General features: G+C 42.7%; 1 protein-coding gene across 1 annotated transcript in view; it reads left to right on the top strand.

The window, feature by feature from the left end:
• The window catches only part of LOC145414401 (uncharacterized), a 64,752-nt gene extending 46,411 nt beyond the window's left edge, over nt 1-18,341 (top strand). Inside the window, exons 3-8 of the mRNA XM_080283938.1 lie at nt 2,456-2,634; nt 8,638-8,785; nt 12,967-13,056; nt 14,315-14,396; nt 14,835-15,031; nt 17,648-18,341. Coding sequence (XP_080140064.1) covers nt 2,456-2,634; nt 8,638-8,785; nt 12,967-13,056; nt 14,315-14,396; nt 14,835-15,031; nt 17,648-18,341 — 1,390 coding nt within the window. The remainder of the gene's footprint in view (nt 1-2,455; nt 2,635-8,637; nt 8,786-12,966; nt 13,057-14,314; nt 14,397-14,834; nt 15,032-17,647) is intronic.
• Nucleotides 18,342-19,105: the final 764 nt, after the last annotated feature.

Raw genomic sequence — 19,105 nt, 5'->3', positions numbered from 1 at the left:
TTTCTATTTCCTTTTTTGTTTTTATTTTTTTTTTTGTGGCCGTGCCGTCTCTATCGCTTTATTTTACGCCTCATTAATATCTTTATGTCACTTAGGAATCTGATTTTTACTTATTAATTAACCCCTTCAAACCGAGGACCTGTTTTTTTTTTATATTCATGCTTTCTGTTATTTTATTTATCTACAGTATTTACTTCTTTATTTGTTTATTTATTTATTTATTGACTGAGGCAAGACGAGAAGAGAAGGGGGAGACCAAGGATTTTTTGTGTGCAAGGAATAAGGAACCAAAGGCTAGATGGAGGAATTAAGTAGATATATGAGAGCGGGGGTTTAGTTAGAGGGAGGGCAGCCAAATGACAGAGGACAGGGCGACGTAATAGAGAAGGTACATAGTAAAGTAAAACAAGCAAAAATATAGTCCATAATGATAACTAGTATTGTAGCAGTGAAATATTAAGTAAAAGCAGGGATATACAGGGCAGATAATGTTATTCATATATATACGTAGCAGTTGGTGCAAGTTTCTTTAATGGAAGTGTGCTAAAAATAAATGCAAGTTTCTAATGCGAATCAAAACTTATTTAATATTGGTCTTTAGTAAGGTTTCAGTAGGTTTGGACACGGTTTTAAGAAGTTGTTAAGGGATTATTGAAGGCTTCACTAGGTTTTGACGCGGATTTAAGAGGTTGTAAAGGGATTATTGAAGGCTTCACTAGGTTTTGACGCGGATTTAAGAGGTTGTAAAGGGATTATTGAAGGCTTCACTAGGTTTTGATACGGTTTTAAGAAGCTGGAAAGACTCTGTTGAAGATTTCACTAGGTTTTGACACGGTTTGAAGAGGTTGTACATGCACAGTTGAAGGCATCACTAGGTTTTGGTTTTAAGAGGTTGTATAGGCACTATCGAAGGCTTCACAAGGTTATGAAACGGTTTTAAGAGGTTGTAAAGGGACTATTGATGGTTTCAGTAGGTTTTGACATGGTTTGAAGAGGTTGTAAAGGCACTATTGAAGGTTTCACATGGTTTTGACACGGTTTTAAGAAGATGTAAAGGGATTATTGATCACAGTTGTACGGTACGTAATATTGGGCCTGAAATTTACGTCTGAAGTACTGTGTGTGAAAGTTGTCTTGGGTTTGTTTACGTAGGTCTTGGGTTTGTTTACGTAGGTCTTGGGTTTGTTTACTTACGAGTAGGTGGTATATACTATAACTCTCTCTCTCTCTCTCTCTCTCTCTCTCTCTCTCTCTCTCTCTCTCTCTCTCTCTCTCTTTCTCAAGAAGAAAAATTAAAAATAGATAAAAACACTCAAGCTCTGTAAATTAAATAAAACCCAGCTGAATAAAATCGTCTTGTAAAATCGTCTGGCCTCAGCTGGGGGTGGAAGGATGCAAAATAAATAAATAAATAAGTAAATAAGTTGGGTGTATCGGCCTAATCAGAGGACTCAGGGTGGATGCTGGCCCACGCGACCCGGATTGTGTGTGTGTGTGTGTGTGTGTGTGTGTGTGTGTGTGTGTGTGTTAGAGAGAGAGATTCTGTGCGTAAGTGTGTGCGTGTATATAGTTACGCAATTCTCCCCGCTCTATTACGCAACTGGTTCCAAATACCTCTAGTCATTGCTGCTGCTCCCTTGCCCAGCTACCCGGGGGGGGAGGGGTAAGGGGGAGTGGGGGAGGGGAAAATTGGTTAGCTCAGCGGAGGTCGTTGTAGGGTGGGTGGAGTGGGGTCAGGTTAGGTAAGATTAGGGTAAGGTATAGGTTAGATCTAGTTTGGTTGATTTAGGTTAGGATGAAGTAATGTTTGGTTGGTTTACATTAATTTGGGTTGGATTGGGGTAGGTTTGGCTGGATTAACTTTGGTTGATTTAGCTTAGGATGTGTTAAAGTTGGTTTATTAAGGTTAGGTTAGATTAGTTTGCTTTAGAGTAAGTTTGGTTGATTTTGGTTAGGTTTTATTGGGTTGTATTGGAGTAGATTTGGTTGGATTACACCTGGTTGATTTTGGTTAGGGTGAAGTAAAGTTTAAATTCAGAGTGTAATTTCAGAGTCCCATTTCTCAGCAGACATGAAGTAACCATCCACTGCATTCTGAAGAAAAAAAAAAATCGAAAATGCTGCTTCTTACTGTGGTTTCGAGAGCGAGTGGAAGTGTGTCTTATTTCGTTGTGTATTTTGTTGTTCATTTTGTATTTCAGCCTTTTATCGTCGTTATCATTTATTTGTAGGTATGGCTTAAGTTTAAAAGATTGGATGTCGATAACTATTTTTTCCCGCCATTTCTATGTGTCCCGTGGCTGAGATGAGCAAACTGTCACTTCTGGGATTCAAGATGTTCTGTATGTACTCGTGGGACTTTTATTTTCTTATTAATTTATCTGTTTATCTTTTTATTGATACACATATGGAAGTCTGGCAAAGTGAGATGTTATTTTTTCTCTCTCTCTGCCAGATCGATGCGTCCGGTAGCTGAGACGGGAGAGCGGTCACGGCTTCGGTTCAAAATGTATTCAGTGTACTCGTGGGGCTGCCCTGCACTCATCACCATGGCCGCCGTCATCATACAGCTCCTGCCCGAACACTATGACGTCATCAGGCCAGACTTCGGAGTGACAAAGTGCTGGTTTGATAGTGAGTGATTTACCGATATTTTTTGTGTACAGGATACGAGATTAGAGGTAGTAATAGTAGTAGTTGTAGTCGTAGAAGAAGAAGAAAAAGCCTTCGGAGTGGCTAAGTGCTGGTGTGATAGTGAGTGATTTACCGATATTTTGTGTGTACGGGATACGGTAGTGGTAGTAGTAGTAGTAGCAGAAGGAGAAAAAGGAGCAGGAAGAGGAGGAATTAGTGCTAAAATGACAGTTATCAAAAAGCAACAATTTTGCACTTAAAGTAAAAGAAAACTTCATTGTTGCCCTTGTAGTAGAGAGAGAGAGAGAGAGAGAGAGAGAGAGTGTGTGTGTGTGTGTGTGTCACTAGAGGGGGTGGGGGATTAATTTTACATATTCAGAAATCACTAGAGGTAGGAGACGCCGACGAGGAACTTTCACGTGGTGACATTGTATACCCTGGGTTGAGCAGCTGCGGCGTTCACCCAGGGACCAAACCTCCTCATAGTTCCCTGCAGCTCGTCATGGGAAAGGCCTTGGTCAGACCCTGGTGAGGTGCTGTCTGGTACAAGGGAGCGCCGAATCCCAACACAGTGTATGCATTTTACTGTACCTGTAGGATGGCCCCACAGTTGCTTACCTGTAGTCGATGGGTCTGGTCAGAAACAAACCGAAAGAACAACAGTAACTAGAGATAGGAAGATAAAGGTGGGACAGGTAATTAGAAACGCTTGTGGGTCCGTATTATTTTAGGCCAAGGAAGCTCCCTAACACCTTTTCCTGAGCGACTTATTTTGGATAGGCTATTGCACCTTACCGTCCTATTCCTTGTTATATAAATCCTTCAAACATCTCCCTACTCAGATTAACATACAAAAAGGATATTAACCAGCCGTATGCAAAATTAAATCGCTAAGGAACAGATGCTAGGGAGCCTCCTTACCCTACGAGAATACCAGCTGTGGACGTGTGGAACTTGGTAGACCTCAGAGTATGTCATATTCCGATTTATCCTTAACCTTTCATCTGACATTTCTCCTTCCTCCTACGATCTCGACCTTTTATTGCTACCTCCTATCCCAACTCTCTCTCTCTCTCTCTCTCTCTCTCTCTCTCTCTCTCTCTCTCTCTCTCTCTCTCTCTCTCTCTCTCTCTCTCTCTCTCTCTCTCTTTTTGTGCTGCGGGGGAACTATGCACTGCTGATGCAACAGCAGACATATCAGATCAGTTAAGAATTTCAAACTAAGCAGATTTGTATTTCCTAAGGAAGTCGCTAAAATGCCTCCTCATGGCCGAAATTGAAACTCATGTAATAGTCAGCTGATGCATCAACAGACGCAACAGCTACCATGTTAAATCAACTCAAAATTTCAAGTTGAGCAACTTCATTAAAAAAAGGAAAAAAAAATCACTCCGAGCTCATCAAGAGCAGATATTCGAACTTTTTTTGAAGGAGAAAAAAATATATATCCCCAAGTTTATCACTTATAAACATATCGGCATCGCCGCAAGTAAAAATATGTCCTTGAAGAAAATACGACTTCCTTCGCATCTTTGTAAATTTATAACAATAATCAGCACTACCTTGGGATCCATTACCTTGACTTTTAAGACAGATATTATATGGATCATGACGTGGGAAGAGGAAGTGAGAAAATTAGAACGAGTGGTTTATACTCCTCCCGCTGCTAGCAAGTTTTTATTTATTTTTATTTTTTATTAGTTTATTTTCCACTAGGGGTTGCCTTCCACGTGTTATTCTAGAATACGTGTAAAAAACTGTTGGTTAGAAAGTGCTATTCGATCAACTGCTGCGGAAGATGATGAAATTTTAAAAACGAGAGCTGACGTTAACTTATTCAACCTTCCGATAACACCGAGTGACAAGCCAAATGGTTTCCCGTATACCAAGAAACCATTTACTACGTTGGGTGGTAACCATGTAACCAAATTATGGCGCCTGGTAGTTTAGTGGGTAATTAAGGCGCTCCAGTCGGATTGAGCCTGTGCAGGTTTATATCCAAGGGATGGTTGAGGTTTATTGCTCACGTAATGCCACTTAGGATGGAAAGAGGCTGGTCACTGTCATCTTGAATGTCAGGACCAACTTGCCTCGCCCCGGGCTCCAGCGCTTCTCATGGGGCAACATAGGATTGGACAAGTGCTCGTGGGCCTTTCAGGTCCCTCGCACTTGCTCCTGCGGAGGGCTTTCGGGCTGCTGTATTTTAGTTATAGCTATGGATAAATAAATCTACGGAGATCCTATGCCGGGCGCCGGGAGCGGCCTTTTTTGTTCAAAATGTGATCGCTCATTTAAATACAGTAAAAGTTTTTCAGTCGTGATGGGACGAAGTTTTTTTCACATCAGCGAATTTTTTGCTTTTTTCTGTGCCAATTTTGGTGCGATTTGAATGTGTAGTTTCGGCTGCCCAAAACACTCACGCACGCACACACACACACACACACACACACACACACACACACACACACACACACACACACACACACACACACACACACACACACACACACACACACACACACGGCTAGTGCTATAGTATATTAGATGATGGATGGAAATATATATATATATATATATATATATATATTATGTGTGTGTGTGTGTGTGTATACAAACATAAGGTACAGAAAAGGCTAGACTCGGAAGTAGGATGTAAGCTTGCATCATCAGCGCTCCGGAAGACCTTATGTGCAAGCAGAAAACTAGAACACGCGGACACTTGCACAGTTTTACGTGATGCCAGTGTTTGGGAGAGGTAAGAACGTTATGTGTATTCCCTCCTGCTTGACACGCACATAAATAGGCTTTTCATACTTCGCGTCTTGTGTTTTAAGCTTACTCGCGTTTTTATCCACATCTGCAAAATTAGTTCTCATGACAGTCTCATCTGAATAAAATCGCCTGGTGGTAGTTGGAGTGGAATACTGGTTTCCACCATGAGAGGGGTAATAATACTAATATGAATCTAGAGTATATAAACAAGTTCCTTCGTCAACAGCATGACCTGCATCGTGTCGTGTAACCTTTAAAGGAGAGGAGGAAAGAAATGGACGTGGCGAGCAAGGAGTGGATGGGATGGGATGGAAATATGGTGGGCGGTTGGACTGAGGCAGGAAAGTATAGCCTGCGGTGTGAAAATGGATGTTATAGGCTTCGTAGTTTGAGTGCATTGATGTTTGTCAAAGTATCCTCCAAAATTGAGAGGGGGGGGGGCTGAAGAAATGTTCGTGGAGGTCAAAGAGATGGGTGTGATTAGCTGATATTGTAGTGTGGTGTTAGGAGGGGCCATGAGAATGTAACCAACAAAAATTAATGTCGTAGGGTTAATTATTTCAGTGCAGTAAAGGTTTATACCAAAATCCATCAACAACAAAATAAGCTCACGTTAGTCTTCTTTACCTGGTCTTATGATGCAGGTAAAATATGACTTGGACTTAAGATTTGCGTGAATGTCATATGGGTGTTTAGGTAGAGACAAGTTGGAAATATAGTCGGTGTTCCATCTGACGGAATTGTGCCATTCCCATAACTTGGGTACTGTGTCGTGGTGGCTTGAAATTCGTTGAGCCTTAGTTATGAAGTGGGAATGAGTCTCCGTGGTTATTAGACACATCGGCCCTCCAGTCTGACTACACTTGGCCCTATCTGAGCGGAAAGAGGGCAGGGATGGTTCCCAGGTAGGAGTAAACGCAATAAAGTCTACCTACATTCACTCACTTCTAGATCCATCCATCATTTAAGCCTTTATTCGTCAACAGGAGCATAGGGGTCCAGAAACCTGATACATCTCTCGGACTTACACTCCCGTGGGGCACATCTGACTGGAGGACCTAGGCCTGGTAGACAACCAGGCGTCCTTCTGCTGGATGTATGGTTACCACCCAACTTAGGAAATGGTTCATGGTTCACTTTACTACTGTAAACTAATCTACAATACATACGAAAATCGCGTCTCGGAAACCCAGACGCCATGGACTTCATAATACCGGAACTATCTTCTACTTCCTTACTTTTTAAAACTACCCAGCCGCAAGAGACTGCTATATTATAATCTATAAAAAAAAAAAAATCTGGCCTCGGAAGTAAGCCATTGCCACCGTAACATGTTGTGCCTGGTGTGTTCAAGGTTACGCTGGTCTAGTTCCCGCACTTTTTTGTGAGGCGGGGTATGAGGGATCACTTGCGTAACGTCCTTTGTTTATCTCGCGCCCTCTTCACTGGTTGGCATTTTCTGAACGTTATGATCTTTTGTCGTTTGTGTTATGGCATTGTACCTGTATTGTGTGTAATTCGCCGGGTCGGTCAGGAGCACGTGATGGTTGTGATCATCAGCTGTTTACCTCCCGGAAGAGAGCTGAGAGCTCATATAGTCCGATCTAAGGGCAAAGCCTTGATCTTCACACACGCACACACCCATCCCATTACTCAAGGGAGACAGTACCCACCCGCTTCGTCAGTGAAACTTTTCGAATCCCAAGCAAGGCGCGAACCCCCGTGTGTGTGTGTGTGTGTGTGTGTGTGTGTGTGTGTGTGTGTGTGTGTGTGTGTGTGTGTGGTGACTAACACTTTTGGCACTTCGTACTGATGTTTTCTTATGGAATTTCTTAAACCTGTCTGTTTAAACTGAGACAGATATCTGAATCCTAGAGAGGGCGGCCATGAACAAATTGCCTCCACTTCGCCCTGTCCTTCGCCATCATGTTGCCCTTCCTCCATCCCACACCAGTTTCATTCATATACCTCTTCACTCCCTCCGTCTGTCTCATCCCGTCTCCCCATCACCAGATTACCTTCCACATCACTCACATACACTCTTTTATATTGCTTTCGTTCTTAACTTGTCCTAAAATTTTCATCTCCATCGTAAGTGTTGGGGTGTAATAATAGATTAATGCTACAATATCAAGTTAGTCACGAAATGCTATGGAACGAATGTAGAACCACAGTATTGTCTTTCTGGCAATGAGCTACTTCCAGGGAGCTACAGAACGAAAGTCTGGGCCAAGTTAAAGTAAAAAGACTACAGTGAATCTCTCTCTCTCCGTCTGTTTGTCTGTCTGTCTGTCTCTCTCTCTCTCTCTCTCTCTCTCTCTCTCTCTCTCTCTCTCTCTCTCTCTCAAATCCAAACGGCTAGACTCTCTTAGGTACTTACTCTTAGTTTACATTAATTACACTATTTTATACTCTTCACAACATAATGTGTTATGTGCAAAAGTGGAAAGTAGTGACACAAGGAAGAGAAGTAGATGGTGCAATGAAGGCCTTTATAAGAAACAGAGCATTAAGTGTCGCAGCTGTACGAGACATACATGAATGAGTGTTAGTGCCAACTTTAACATATGGAGGTGAAACTTTGGTGTGGCATGAAAATGAGAAGTCAAGAGTAAGAGCAGTGGAGATGGGACTGCTGAGGAATGTATGTGGAGTACAGAGGGTGGATAGGATGCGAAATAGTGTGATTCGTGAAAGGTGTGGAGTGAGGAAGTCTGTGGACAAGAGAGTGCAGTGAAATGGTATGGTCATGGGGGAGAATGGATAACAATAGAGTGGTGAAAAAGGTATATCTGAGCAAATTTGAAGGAGGGAGGAGGCAAGGTAGGCCAAGGAGAAGGTGTAGAGATATGGTGGATGAGTGTGTGAGGAAGAGAGGTTTGTAAGTCGGTGAGGCTAGGGATATGACAAGTGATTGAGCTGGCTAGATGAATATTGTGAGGAGAAGTGCATGATCAGGGATTTGGCACCCCATTTTAACGTGGCAGCATCCGGATTGACTCTATCAGATACGTTTATGTGAAGCTACAGAACGTGGTGAATGTTTTTGGCGTATCCAATAGAGCCAGGATTCCGGGGGCTTGAATGATGAGTGAATGGAAGCATGGTCCATTGGACTGGGCAAATTTGGGCTGTCTGGACATTGCTACTCCTCACCCTGCCCTAGGGTGGGAAAGGAGATCTGGATGATGATGATGATGATCTTTATTTTATTTCTTTTTTTACCAACAGACAAGAAATCCACGTGGGCCTACTTCTACGGGTTTGTGTTGGTGTTGGTGGTGTGCAATATTGTGTTCTTCTGCTGGGTGGCCTTTATCCTAATCATGGCCCAGAATGACCCCATCCTTCAGCGCACTCGTCAGCAGAACAGGGAGAGGTCAGAGTCGTTTCAGTTTATTAATTAAAATCTTATGTATCATTTTCGTATCGTTTTTCGTGTTTTGTTGTTATTCTCATTGGCATTCTGTTCATATTCTGCTGTTTTTATGCTTGCTTTTCCAATTTATTTACTCTTTAACCTGTTCTGGAAAATAAGGCGATGATGATGATGATGATGATGATGATGATGGGGAGGAGGAGGGGAAGGACACTGATGATGATGAGGAGGAGGGCAGTGATGATGATGATGATGTTGATAGTGAGGAGGAGGAAGGAGACAGTAATAACATTTACAGTGATGGTAATTAACATTATATAATGATGATGATGATGATGATGATGGGGAGGAGGAGGAGGACAGGGGTGATGGAGGAGGACGGAGATAATGGTGGAGGAGGGGAAGGAAGAGGATTAGAACAGTAGCAACGTTTTCGTTTTCGTTTTTGAAGGCTCCAACATGCTTGCATGCATTGGTCTTGGTAACCTAATGGCTACTCTTCTTGCTGCACGATCCATGGCAGCCTTCCTGTTCAGTCCCTTAACCCTGAGGTAACACTCAATGACCTCGTCCCACGTCTTTCTTGGTCTACCCCTCACAACCCCACCCCCAATATTAACACTTCTCACCTTCTGCACCCAATTATCATCCCCCATCCTTTCCATATGCCCAAACCATCTCAATCTACCTCTCCTCATCACAACACCAATACACTTCAGTCCCATCCTACCTCTCAACTCTTCCTTCATAAACCCAGCCCCCCCAGGCCTTACACGCAGGGATGCACTGCACATCCACCTAATCATTGTCATTTCTGTATGACTGAGGCGGCGAATATCCTCCTCCTTTACTGCCCAGGTCTCACTACCATACAGCATTACACTCCTAACACATGCTGCACACAAAGACCCCCTTAGCACATAGGGAGAGTCCTCTCAATGTCAGGAAAGGCAACAGCTCCCTGAACTTCTTCCAACCACTTCTCACCCTAGCCACAGAGCTAGCTCCAGCCCCACCTCCAGCACACAACATGTCTCCCAAATAACAAAACTCTTCTACACACTCAAGAGACACCAGCAATTTCAATCCTTTCCTGCCTGACGATCTCCACCTACTCACCCCAACACGCTGCACACATAAAATCAGCATTAGCTCACTGTCTGTATCTGAAACTACTGCATCTCTTGTGCACCCATTTATCACAAACACTGCACAAGATGGAATTACTTCCCATGCCCTTGTGGCAAACTGCACATGGCCACCCTCCCTTGTCTTTGACAGCACTGCTACCAACTCCAGATATCATCACCCTTCTTTTATCCACATTTACCCATCTCCATGTGCCCCATACCATCTCTCCACTTCCTAAATCTTTCCTCCGCCTCCCTTTCGTTCTCTGCAGTCAACACCAAATCATCAGCATACAACATCTCCCACAGGAGTCCATTTCTGAAGTCACGTGAGAGGGCTTCAAGTACAATGATAAACAACATGGGACCCAAAACTGACCCCTGATGCACACCAGCGTTCACGGAAAACTCATCACTCAAATCTCCATTCACTCTTACCTGGGTGCAAGCACCCACATACATATCCATAACCACCCTAACCAGCCACTCCTCCAAGCCAAGCTTTCTCATTGCCCACTTCACCACCTCTCTAGGGACTCTGTCAAAGGCCTTTTCCAAATCAACAAAAACAAAATACAGATCCCTTTTCTTCCCAATATATTTTTCCTGAAGCTGTTGAACAATGAATATGGCATCAGTGGTCCCCCTGCCTGGCATAAACCCAAACTGCATCTCATCAATATTCACTCTTTGTATAATCATACCCTTTAGAACTCTCTCCATTACCTTCATTATCTGATCTAAAAGCTTTATACCTATATAATTTCCTCTTTCCAGGGCATCACCCTTCCCTTTATACACATTTACAGTTACACTCTTCAACCAGTCATCTGGGACAAGACACTCATATAAAGTTATATTGACCAACCTCACCCCTATATCTCCTGAGGCCTTCAACATTTCGGCAGTCAACCCAAACACACCTGCTGCCTTCCCCACCTGTGTCCTGCCTATTGCCTCACTCACAGTAGCAGCATCAGTCAAAGGCCAAGGGTCAAACACTGGATCTTCTGGCTCCAAATCTTCCTGTCCCAAACACACTCCTCATTCATCAACTGGCTATAAAGCTCTCTCCATGCATCTTTAATATCCCGACTGTTCACCACTACCCTTCCTTCATCATTCTTCACACACTGCTCACCTATAATATCCCGATTATCCCTCTTCATCTGATTTGCGACCTTAAATATCATATTTTTCCATTCCCCATGATTTAGGTTATCAAGTAAAAGTCTCTGTGACTCAGACTTCACCCTGTATACCTCTCTTCTAGCCCTATGCTTGGCAGCCAAATATTCCTCTTTGCTACCACCATTCTTCCATTCCTGGAAAATCCTTCTTTTCTCCTCGACTGCAGCTTCTTCACCCTCATGCCACCACCAAGTTACTTTATATCTTGGTGGGCCTTTTGTCCAACCGCATATTACATCAGTAACTCTCAAGAGGTTGTTCTTGAGTGCTCTGTATTGTTCATTAACGCCTCTGTCTACAGCTCCCTGTTCAGCCACCACTCTCCTTATCTCGCTATAGAAGGCTTCCCTTACTACTTGGATTTCCAGCTTCCATATTTTCCTCCTAGGTACATAAGTCCTCTTTTTCATCACTCGTTCTTTAAGCACCACATCACAAATCAATAGTTTGTGCTGCTGCACACACTGCTCACTTCCCATAACTTTAACATTCCTTACTAACTTCCTATCAGCCCTCCTGACCAGAAAATAATCAATCTGGCTACTGTTTCCCTCAGACTCGAACATAATTAACCTACTCTCTCTTTTCCTAAAATGTGTGTTGCACACAATCATGTTCGTTGCCTTCCCAGATTCGAGTATCCTTTCCCCTTTCGCATTCCATATACCATACGCACATCCCCCATGTACTCCTTCATAATCTTGAGCTGTCTCACCTACATGACCATTTAAGTCCCCTCCCAAAACCACTCTCATCATCCCCCATACCACCTACTGCACGTATTAAGTCATCCCCAAATCTATCTTTCTTGTCTTCATCCAAGCCTTCCTGTGGAGCATATGCTAATATAATTGCAGTTATCATTCCACCAATCAGAATTTTCACTACCAATATCCTATCACTTACTCTCATAACATTCATAACATATTCCACCCAATTCTCCGCAACCATCACACCAACACCCCCATATCCGTCTGTCCCCCCCGTCAAAACAACTTATAGTAACAATCCTTCCCAACAGTCTTTCTGGCTATCTACGCCTGTACAGGACTTCCTGCAAAGATGCCACATCCATCCATCTCCTCCTGAATGCCTCAATGACTTTCCCCACTCTTCCCCTCAAACTTCCCACATTCCGTGAACCCACCCTCATCCCCCTGGGCGATTTAATATCCTCAGGCTTGCTCTGAAACTTATTCTTGTATTTACGCATAGTCAGTATTAATAAAGGGGGTAGACATACCACAGGCCCCACTCACTGCAAAGTCCCAGGTCCAGGCAATAGATCTGGGACACCTAGCCCACCAGCTTGCCAGTGGCTGTGGTAGTGGCCTCGGGGCACCCTGCCAGGACAGCTGCAGGGACACCCTCCAAGCGCGCCTTGGCACTGCAACTTTCCCACCATTATACACCCATTGATAGGGCATCCTCCTGGGGTGCTACTCCCAGGTTCAGGCCCCTCTCTCTTGGGTGGAAGCGGCAGCCTGGGAACCGCAATGCCCTGTACCCTCTAGCACAGGTTCGAGCCCCATCTCGCCCTGGACCCATGATCTATGCCAGCAGAACCCCTGTTGCACCCCTCCTTCCAAAAGTCTGCCACTAGGTAGCAGGGGCAAAGTTTTCTAGCCGCATGCCTTTGCTGGCGTCAACCCCTGTAACATAGTGGGATATGTTGTGTGAAATGTAAAGTGCATGTGGTGTAGTGCATAAGATAGTTAGAGGAAATGTTTGGAAGAGTATGCTGGTCTACTCTTCATGTTACTGTCACACTGAAAAGGTCAGCAAAGGGGGATGGTTAGTAACGATGATAATAATGATGATGATCCTTAGTGTAGATGCTTGACGACTCTCTGTTTTCAGGATGTGGCTGTACGTGAAACTGTTCCTGGTGATGGGCCTTACGTGGATCACTGAGGTTATATCGTGGCAGGAGGGCAGTTGTCAGGCTTGGTTAGTAGCGTGTCTCTTTTATAAAACAACTGTCATTTTACTTGTTACTGGTATTTTGTGAGGCCCTCTATTACAGCTGTTTCTTCACTCATTATTTAGTGAGGTTTGGTTAGTCTCTTTATCTGTATATTGCCAGATGCCTCAGTCCCATAAGGGGTGGCCACTAACAAATCGCCTCCATGTTGCCCTCTCCAGCTCCATTTCACTGAATTGCTCCCAGCTCACACACCCCTCTCTCATATACCTCTCCACTCCATCCCTCCATCTCATCCTCAGCCTCTCCCTCCCTTCCACTCTCATACAATCTCCTTGTTAGTCTCTCGCTCTCCATCCTCTCCACATGGCCAAACCACCTTACTGTATTTCTCGTAACGCTTTCTATCTGTGTAATAAACAACTGTTACTTTACGGGGCTTGGTTGATGTTGTATCTCTTTTACAACTTTTACTTTACTAATTATTTTGTGAGGCTTGGTTAATATAGTATGTATTTTGCAACTGTTACTTTACTTTTTATTTTGTGAGTCTTGGTTAGCGTCACTCATTATAATTCTGCTCACTCTTTACCTCCCTTGATACTAAGGGTCATAATATCAGATTTGAGTTGATGATGATGAAGGACTTGTCTACCTCCCCACACACTCATCATTGACATTATCACCTTCACTAATGTAGCCCTCACCTACTTTATATATCCTTATTAATTTCACCTCTAACTTTTCATTGATACATACACTTTTTCATCCATCTCTCTCTCTGCGCTCATTATCACTCATCTCACTCTTTGCCTTCCTTTGGTATTCACTCATGCAGTGTTATGCGTGGAGGTGAAATTGGTAGAGCACTCATGTCTAAATGTTCTGTGGCTTATATTCTATGGTTTGAGTCCAACAGGTGGCCAAAGGATTTTTTAACATTTAAAAATCATGAAGAATGTGTGTCTGTCACCTGCCCTTAAATACACTAGCCTAATGGTAGCCTAGCCTTGGGCCTGTATGTTCTGAAGAGGCAAAATGGGATCTGGTCCCCCCCCCCCACCATACAGTCAGTTTTGCATCAAGCTATAGTAAGGTTGACACAATCACTGTGATAATACCTTTTATGTTGTCTTGCTGCTCCTTAGACTGTTGCCTGTTAAGAAGATGCTGCTTATATAATGTGTGTTATTCTGTATAGTGTATGCATATTGTATATTATTATATGTGTTCATAACATTTAGAGAACATTTATAAGAAACAAGTATGATGTATTATTTTCAGGATTGCCACGGACGTCGTCAATGCTCTTCAAGGCTTCTCAATATTCCTGATCTTCATCTGCAAGAAGAATATGATTAAAAGGGTAAGATTAATTCCAACAAGATACAGAAATCATGTTTCTTTGAAAAGGGAAGTTTTGATTTTGATCACCAGCATTATACATAAGAATAGTACATATAACTCGCAGTGTAATGAGGCACCATTTTTTTTTCTTTTTTTTCTTTTTAGGAAAAGTTTTTGTTAAAAAAGTAATAATAATAAATGAATAAAATAAGTACCCCTGTATGCTGTTATATCCATGGTTTTGGATTTTTTTTTTTCTTTTTTTTTTATGAATGCTTGCTTGTGTGTTTCCCTGCCCTCACCCCCACTTCATTTTTTATCCCTCACCATCATTCCTTCCTTTGTCTTTCCTCCTCACCCCTTCCCCATTTTTCCTCCTCCTCCTACTTCACCAAAAAAGGGGAAATAAACAAGGACTATTTTATATATCTCCAGTTGTTACTGTCCACACTAACAGATTCGCAGCAACTGGGACCCCTACCTGCGTCGTGTGAAAGAGCTCTTTGGCCCATCTTTGCCACCACCCTCCACTCGGAAGGCAGTTAGAGATACGTCATCGTTTTCATCATCCTCCGTCAACCGACCCAGCCAGTCAAATGCATCCCAGCGCACTGTCCAGAGTCAGATCTCCGTTGATCCCAATACTGCATCTAGGTCAGTCTTTCACTCCATCATCATCATTTTCATCATTGCCATTATCTTCAGTCATTATCATCATCATCCTCAGTCATCATCATCATCATCAGCTTGTTCATTAATGCCATGGTCATCATCAGTTTCGTCAGTTCAATCCCCAAAGACTTACTTACATCATTTACCCCATAGAGAAGAACCAGTGATGCGTATGAAACTCACTGAGCTGTACCAGCAGTGATCAAAAATTAAAAACAGTGGGAAGTTTGCCAACATTTATTGGCTGTGGTGATAGAATGCATTATTGTATATGAAAATTCAAGTGTTTATGTGTGTCAGCAGTATGAAGCACAAAACAAAAGAGTATGGGAGGGAGGAATGAGAATAATGAAAGGCTGGAAACAATGCTGCCAGGGTATTGTCATTGAACTTTTGCATGTGATAATACAGTATGCATTATATGACTTACTATATACAGGTATTGTTATCAGGTAGTTGCTTTACAGCACTAGCCCAGTTAAATCCATTCTCCATAGACTTCAGCCATTCATAGTTTCGTAAGTGACAACTTTTAACATTTTCATGCTTAACTACTGTACGTTACTGGTAGATGACTTGATTAATCTTATAGGAGACCCAGTGGCGTACCTGAGGGGGGGCAGGGGGGGGCTGTTTGAAACTGCCCCCTGGGTCCCCAATTGAGGGAGGGTCCCCCAAAAGCCTTAAAAATTTATAAGCTTTTTCATTAATATTTAAAAATATATATTTTTTATCATCCCAACAATCCCAGCTGAGATATTAGATAAGTTTTGAGAATGAGGGGAGCAAAAGAACCTAGCCTTCCGGGCCCCCAAATCTCTAGGTACGCCCCTGAGGAGACCGACCTCCCATGTTTAAGGACTTACATACCGCCTCCACTCACCCGCTAGACTGTGAGAAAAATCCCCTAAACTCATTAAAATTATTTGTACCAACAAGAAGAAACAAAGAATTTTAATTGTAATTATTTGGAAAATAAAGACAGTGAGCTTAACCCCTAAAGACAGCAATTATTTCAGGCAGGGTACCTCCCACAACTGCAATTCGGGGGTTTTGATTACTTTCACCAAGGGCAAATTGACTGTGTTCTGGATAAAGAGGAAGAAATTATGCACCTGACAATGCAATCCGCACCCCTGTAGGCCAAATGGTTATCGCACAATCGCACGTCAAAGTTAAAAAAAGTTTTTAATAGTTACCCTTTGAAAACACTCTAAAACATGAAAATTTTTATAACTACTTATTATTCTTATTGAAACAGGTCATTTCAAAGGTGTTCTGTCACACCAACCATTAAAACAGGTGTATGTGGGTGTGGGGAGATTACTAGGTTGTGGGGATGTAAAGTAGGCTGTGGGGAGTAGGCCTATAGGTATGGGGATTGGGAAAAATAACCAACTTTTCACATGAAAAGAAAGCACTTCAGTGTGTTTTGTAACATCTTGGCGGCCTGATACCTCTCGGGGGTCTGTAGGAGGTGGGAGGGTAGTGAGGGACAAGGAGTGAGGGATGGGGTGGGGTTCAGGGGGAACACAAGGCTAGCAGGGTGGGAGGAGGGGTGAGAGTGGGTGGGAAGGGACAAAGGTGGTGGTGGGAGGTGAGATGCAGGTGCGTGAAGGGGTGGGAGGGTGATGGGGGACAAGGAAGGAGTAAGGGAGTGGGGTAGAGGGTGGCATGGAGGAGGCCCAGAGGGGGGGTGCCCCCTCACTGCCCAGGTTGGTCCGATCCCCCTTCACGCCACCTCAGGGGTGAGTTCTCATTGGCCTGAAGCCATGTATGTCATAATCGGGGCGGAGGAAGCACTCTGCAGTTTTTTACAGGCCCTGCTCAATTGATGCGTTTAGGCATTTTGGCATAATACTCAAATTCCATCAGTTGATGCAGTTAGGACTTTAGGGGTTAAAAATGTTATCTTGGTAAATGGGTTAAGAGTGATTTGGTTTCAGGCACTTTCCCAACAATGGGCCTCCATCCCGTATAGTGTTGATGGCCTGCAGTAAATTTTATTGGTTCGCAAAGCAACTGAAAATTGTGAATTCTGTAATTGTAAATTGGAAAGTAGATACTGCATATACAACCATTTTTTTAATCCTTTCCATTTATCATCTGCTCCTTTATTACCCCATCAGGAGTGTTGGGGCTTTTTTTTTTTTTTTTTTTTTTCCAATACAGTATAAATGAATATAGAGGCTGCAATATACTGTGCTGTACAGTTGTCTCCAGTCATAAATTATGGAGGCCATATTTTACATTGATGATGTTGAAGTTCAGGAATTTTATTATAGGTTTAATATGATATGACTTATAATTTGTTTTATCATAGATTGAGTGAGGAAAACTGGTGTTGTTTTGTATTTCTGTGAGACTGTGTTACCACAATCTTGTGGTATATTATATTGTGTTATAGAAAGCTTGAGTCAGACAGAATCAATCAAAGTTTATATGAAAAGTGAGAGCACCTTGGTAAATATGGCATCATATGGAGGAATTATACCATATTTCAAAAACTTATGTACTGTACTGTACTGTACTGAGAGATCATTTGAACAGTTCACAGTACCAAACACACATTATGGCATCTTGTTTATCATATTTCAGGAAGCTGTCAACAACTTCATATGGGTCATTGGTTGGCATGCCATTACACCCCAGCAACTCCCTCCCCATGACCACCATCACTGAGGCAACACACCACGAGGGACCTGATGACCCAGAGTCAGAACACGGTACAGGGGAAGAGAACGAACCAAATGAAAGACAGGGGCAGGAGGCACAGGCACCTGGAAAAGTACAGATTTATCTTGAGAAGGAGGAAGAGGAGGATGAGGAAGCCCAGAGACAGAATCATCAGCAGAGAAGTGACCTTCCTCCCATGCAAGACTTACCTAGTGTCCATGAGGTGAACCACGCTGGAGACAGTATGGTTCACAGGCCACCCAGGAAGCCCAAAGATGCTGCAGCTTTAATACCAAATGGTCATGCTTCATTAGATATGGTAACTAATACTTGTTCTGACCCTCCTAATCAAAGTGAGCATCTTAGAACAGAAAGAAGAAGTGGTGAAGTCACAGTAAATCCTCAGAACTGTGACCCTGTTGAGCCACATATAAATAGTCATAATCCCTCACCGGGCACGCAGACAGAGAAAGACCTGCCTCTCCAAATGACTGAGAAAGGGACTGTGACTGCCAGAGATGAAAAGGATAGTATTCATGATTGGGACGCTCAGGAGGGAATTTTTAATCGATCATTTACCACAGAACACGATGATGATCAGCCAGTGGAGCTGTGAGGAGAGAGGCTTGTGTTCTATTCAGTATTAAAGCCAGTGCAGTTAGCTTTAGTGTATAGCTTGAACTATTATTTAACATAAAGGAAGAACCATGTTACGATATGAACTTGTATATGTGGTGTTATGAATATTATGTTTGGTGTGCTTGGTGTGATTGTGTTCCTGGAATTCATATGTAATCTCTAAATGAAGATAAGAAAAATGTGGTCTTATGTTGGACAAGATGAGACTATGTGGCCTTGTGGTAGCAAAATAGTACTGCTTAAATTCTAAAGCATTTGTGCAAATTTCAGAAGAGATCTGGAAAATGGTAAGACTCATTTCATATTTGCTTCTGAGAACAACTACATTATACTGTAGGTAACTGAAAGCTTTTGGTCACACTGGATTGTGGCCGTATTAAACTTGAGTAGTGATTACAGCAGTTATTCTTTCCCCAAATCATGCGGAGAAATATGGTAATACTGTATTTTTATGCAGTTTTATTCAGCACAGAACATAACACTGTACTTATCATAGCCAATTAATTTGTTCTGTGGGTAAGCACACCAAAAATTGTGCTACAGATATTGTGTTTGCAGTTGGTTAGTGTTTTACAGAGTTGGTTGTATAATAATTAGAATGCCCAACCAGAGTGACAGCCCTACTGACACGTATGAGTTTAATGTCCAAAGAAGTGACTGGGAGATTTTTTTAAAATCATGTAATGCCATGAAGGGTAGTAAGCTGGAGCAGGGTTCATAGATATACTCGATATTGTACAT

Source organism: Coenobita brevimanus, chromosome 99 (genome assembly GCF_032717465.1).
Source record: "Coenobita brevimanus isolate Jiangsu-jjx chromosome 99, ASM3271746v2, whole genome shotgun sequence".
Lineage (NCBI taxonomy): Eukaryota > Metazoa > Arthropoda > Malacostraca > Decapoda > Coenobitidae > Coenobita > Coenobita brevimanus.
This window is presented reverse-complemented; position numbering and strand designations above follow the sequence as displayed.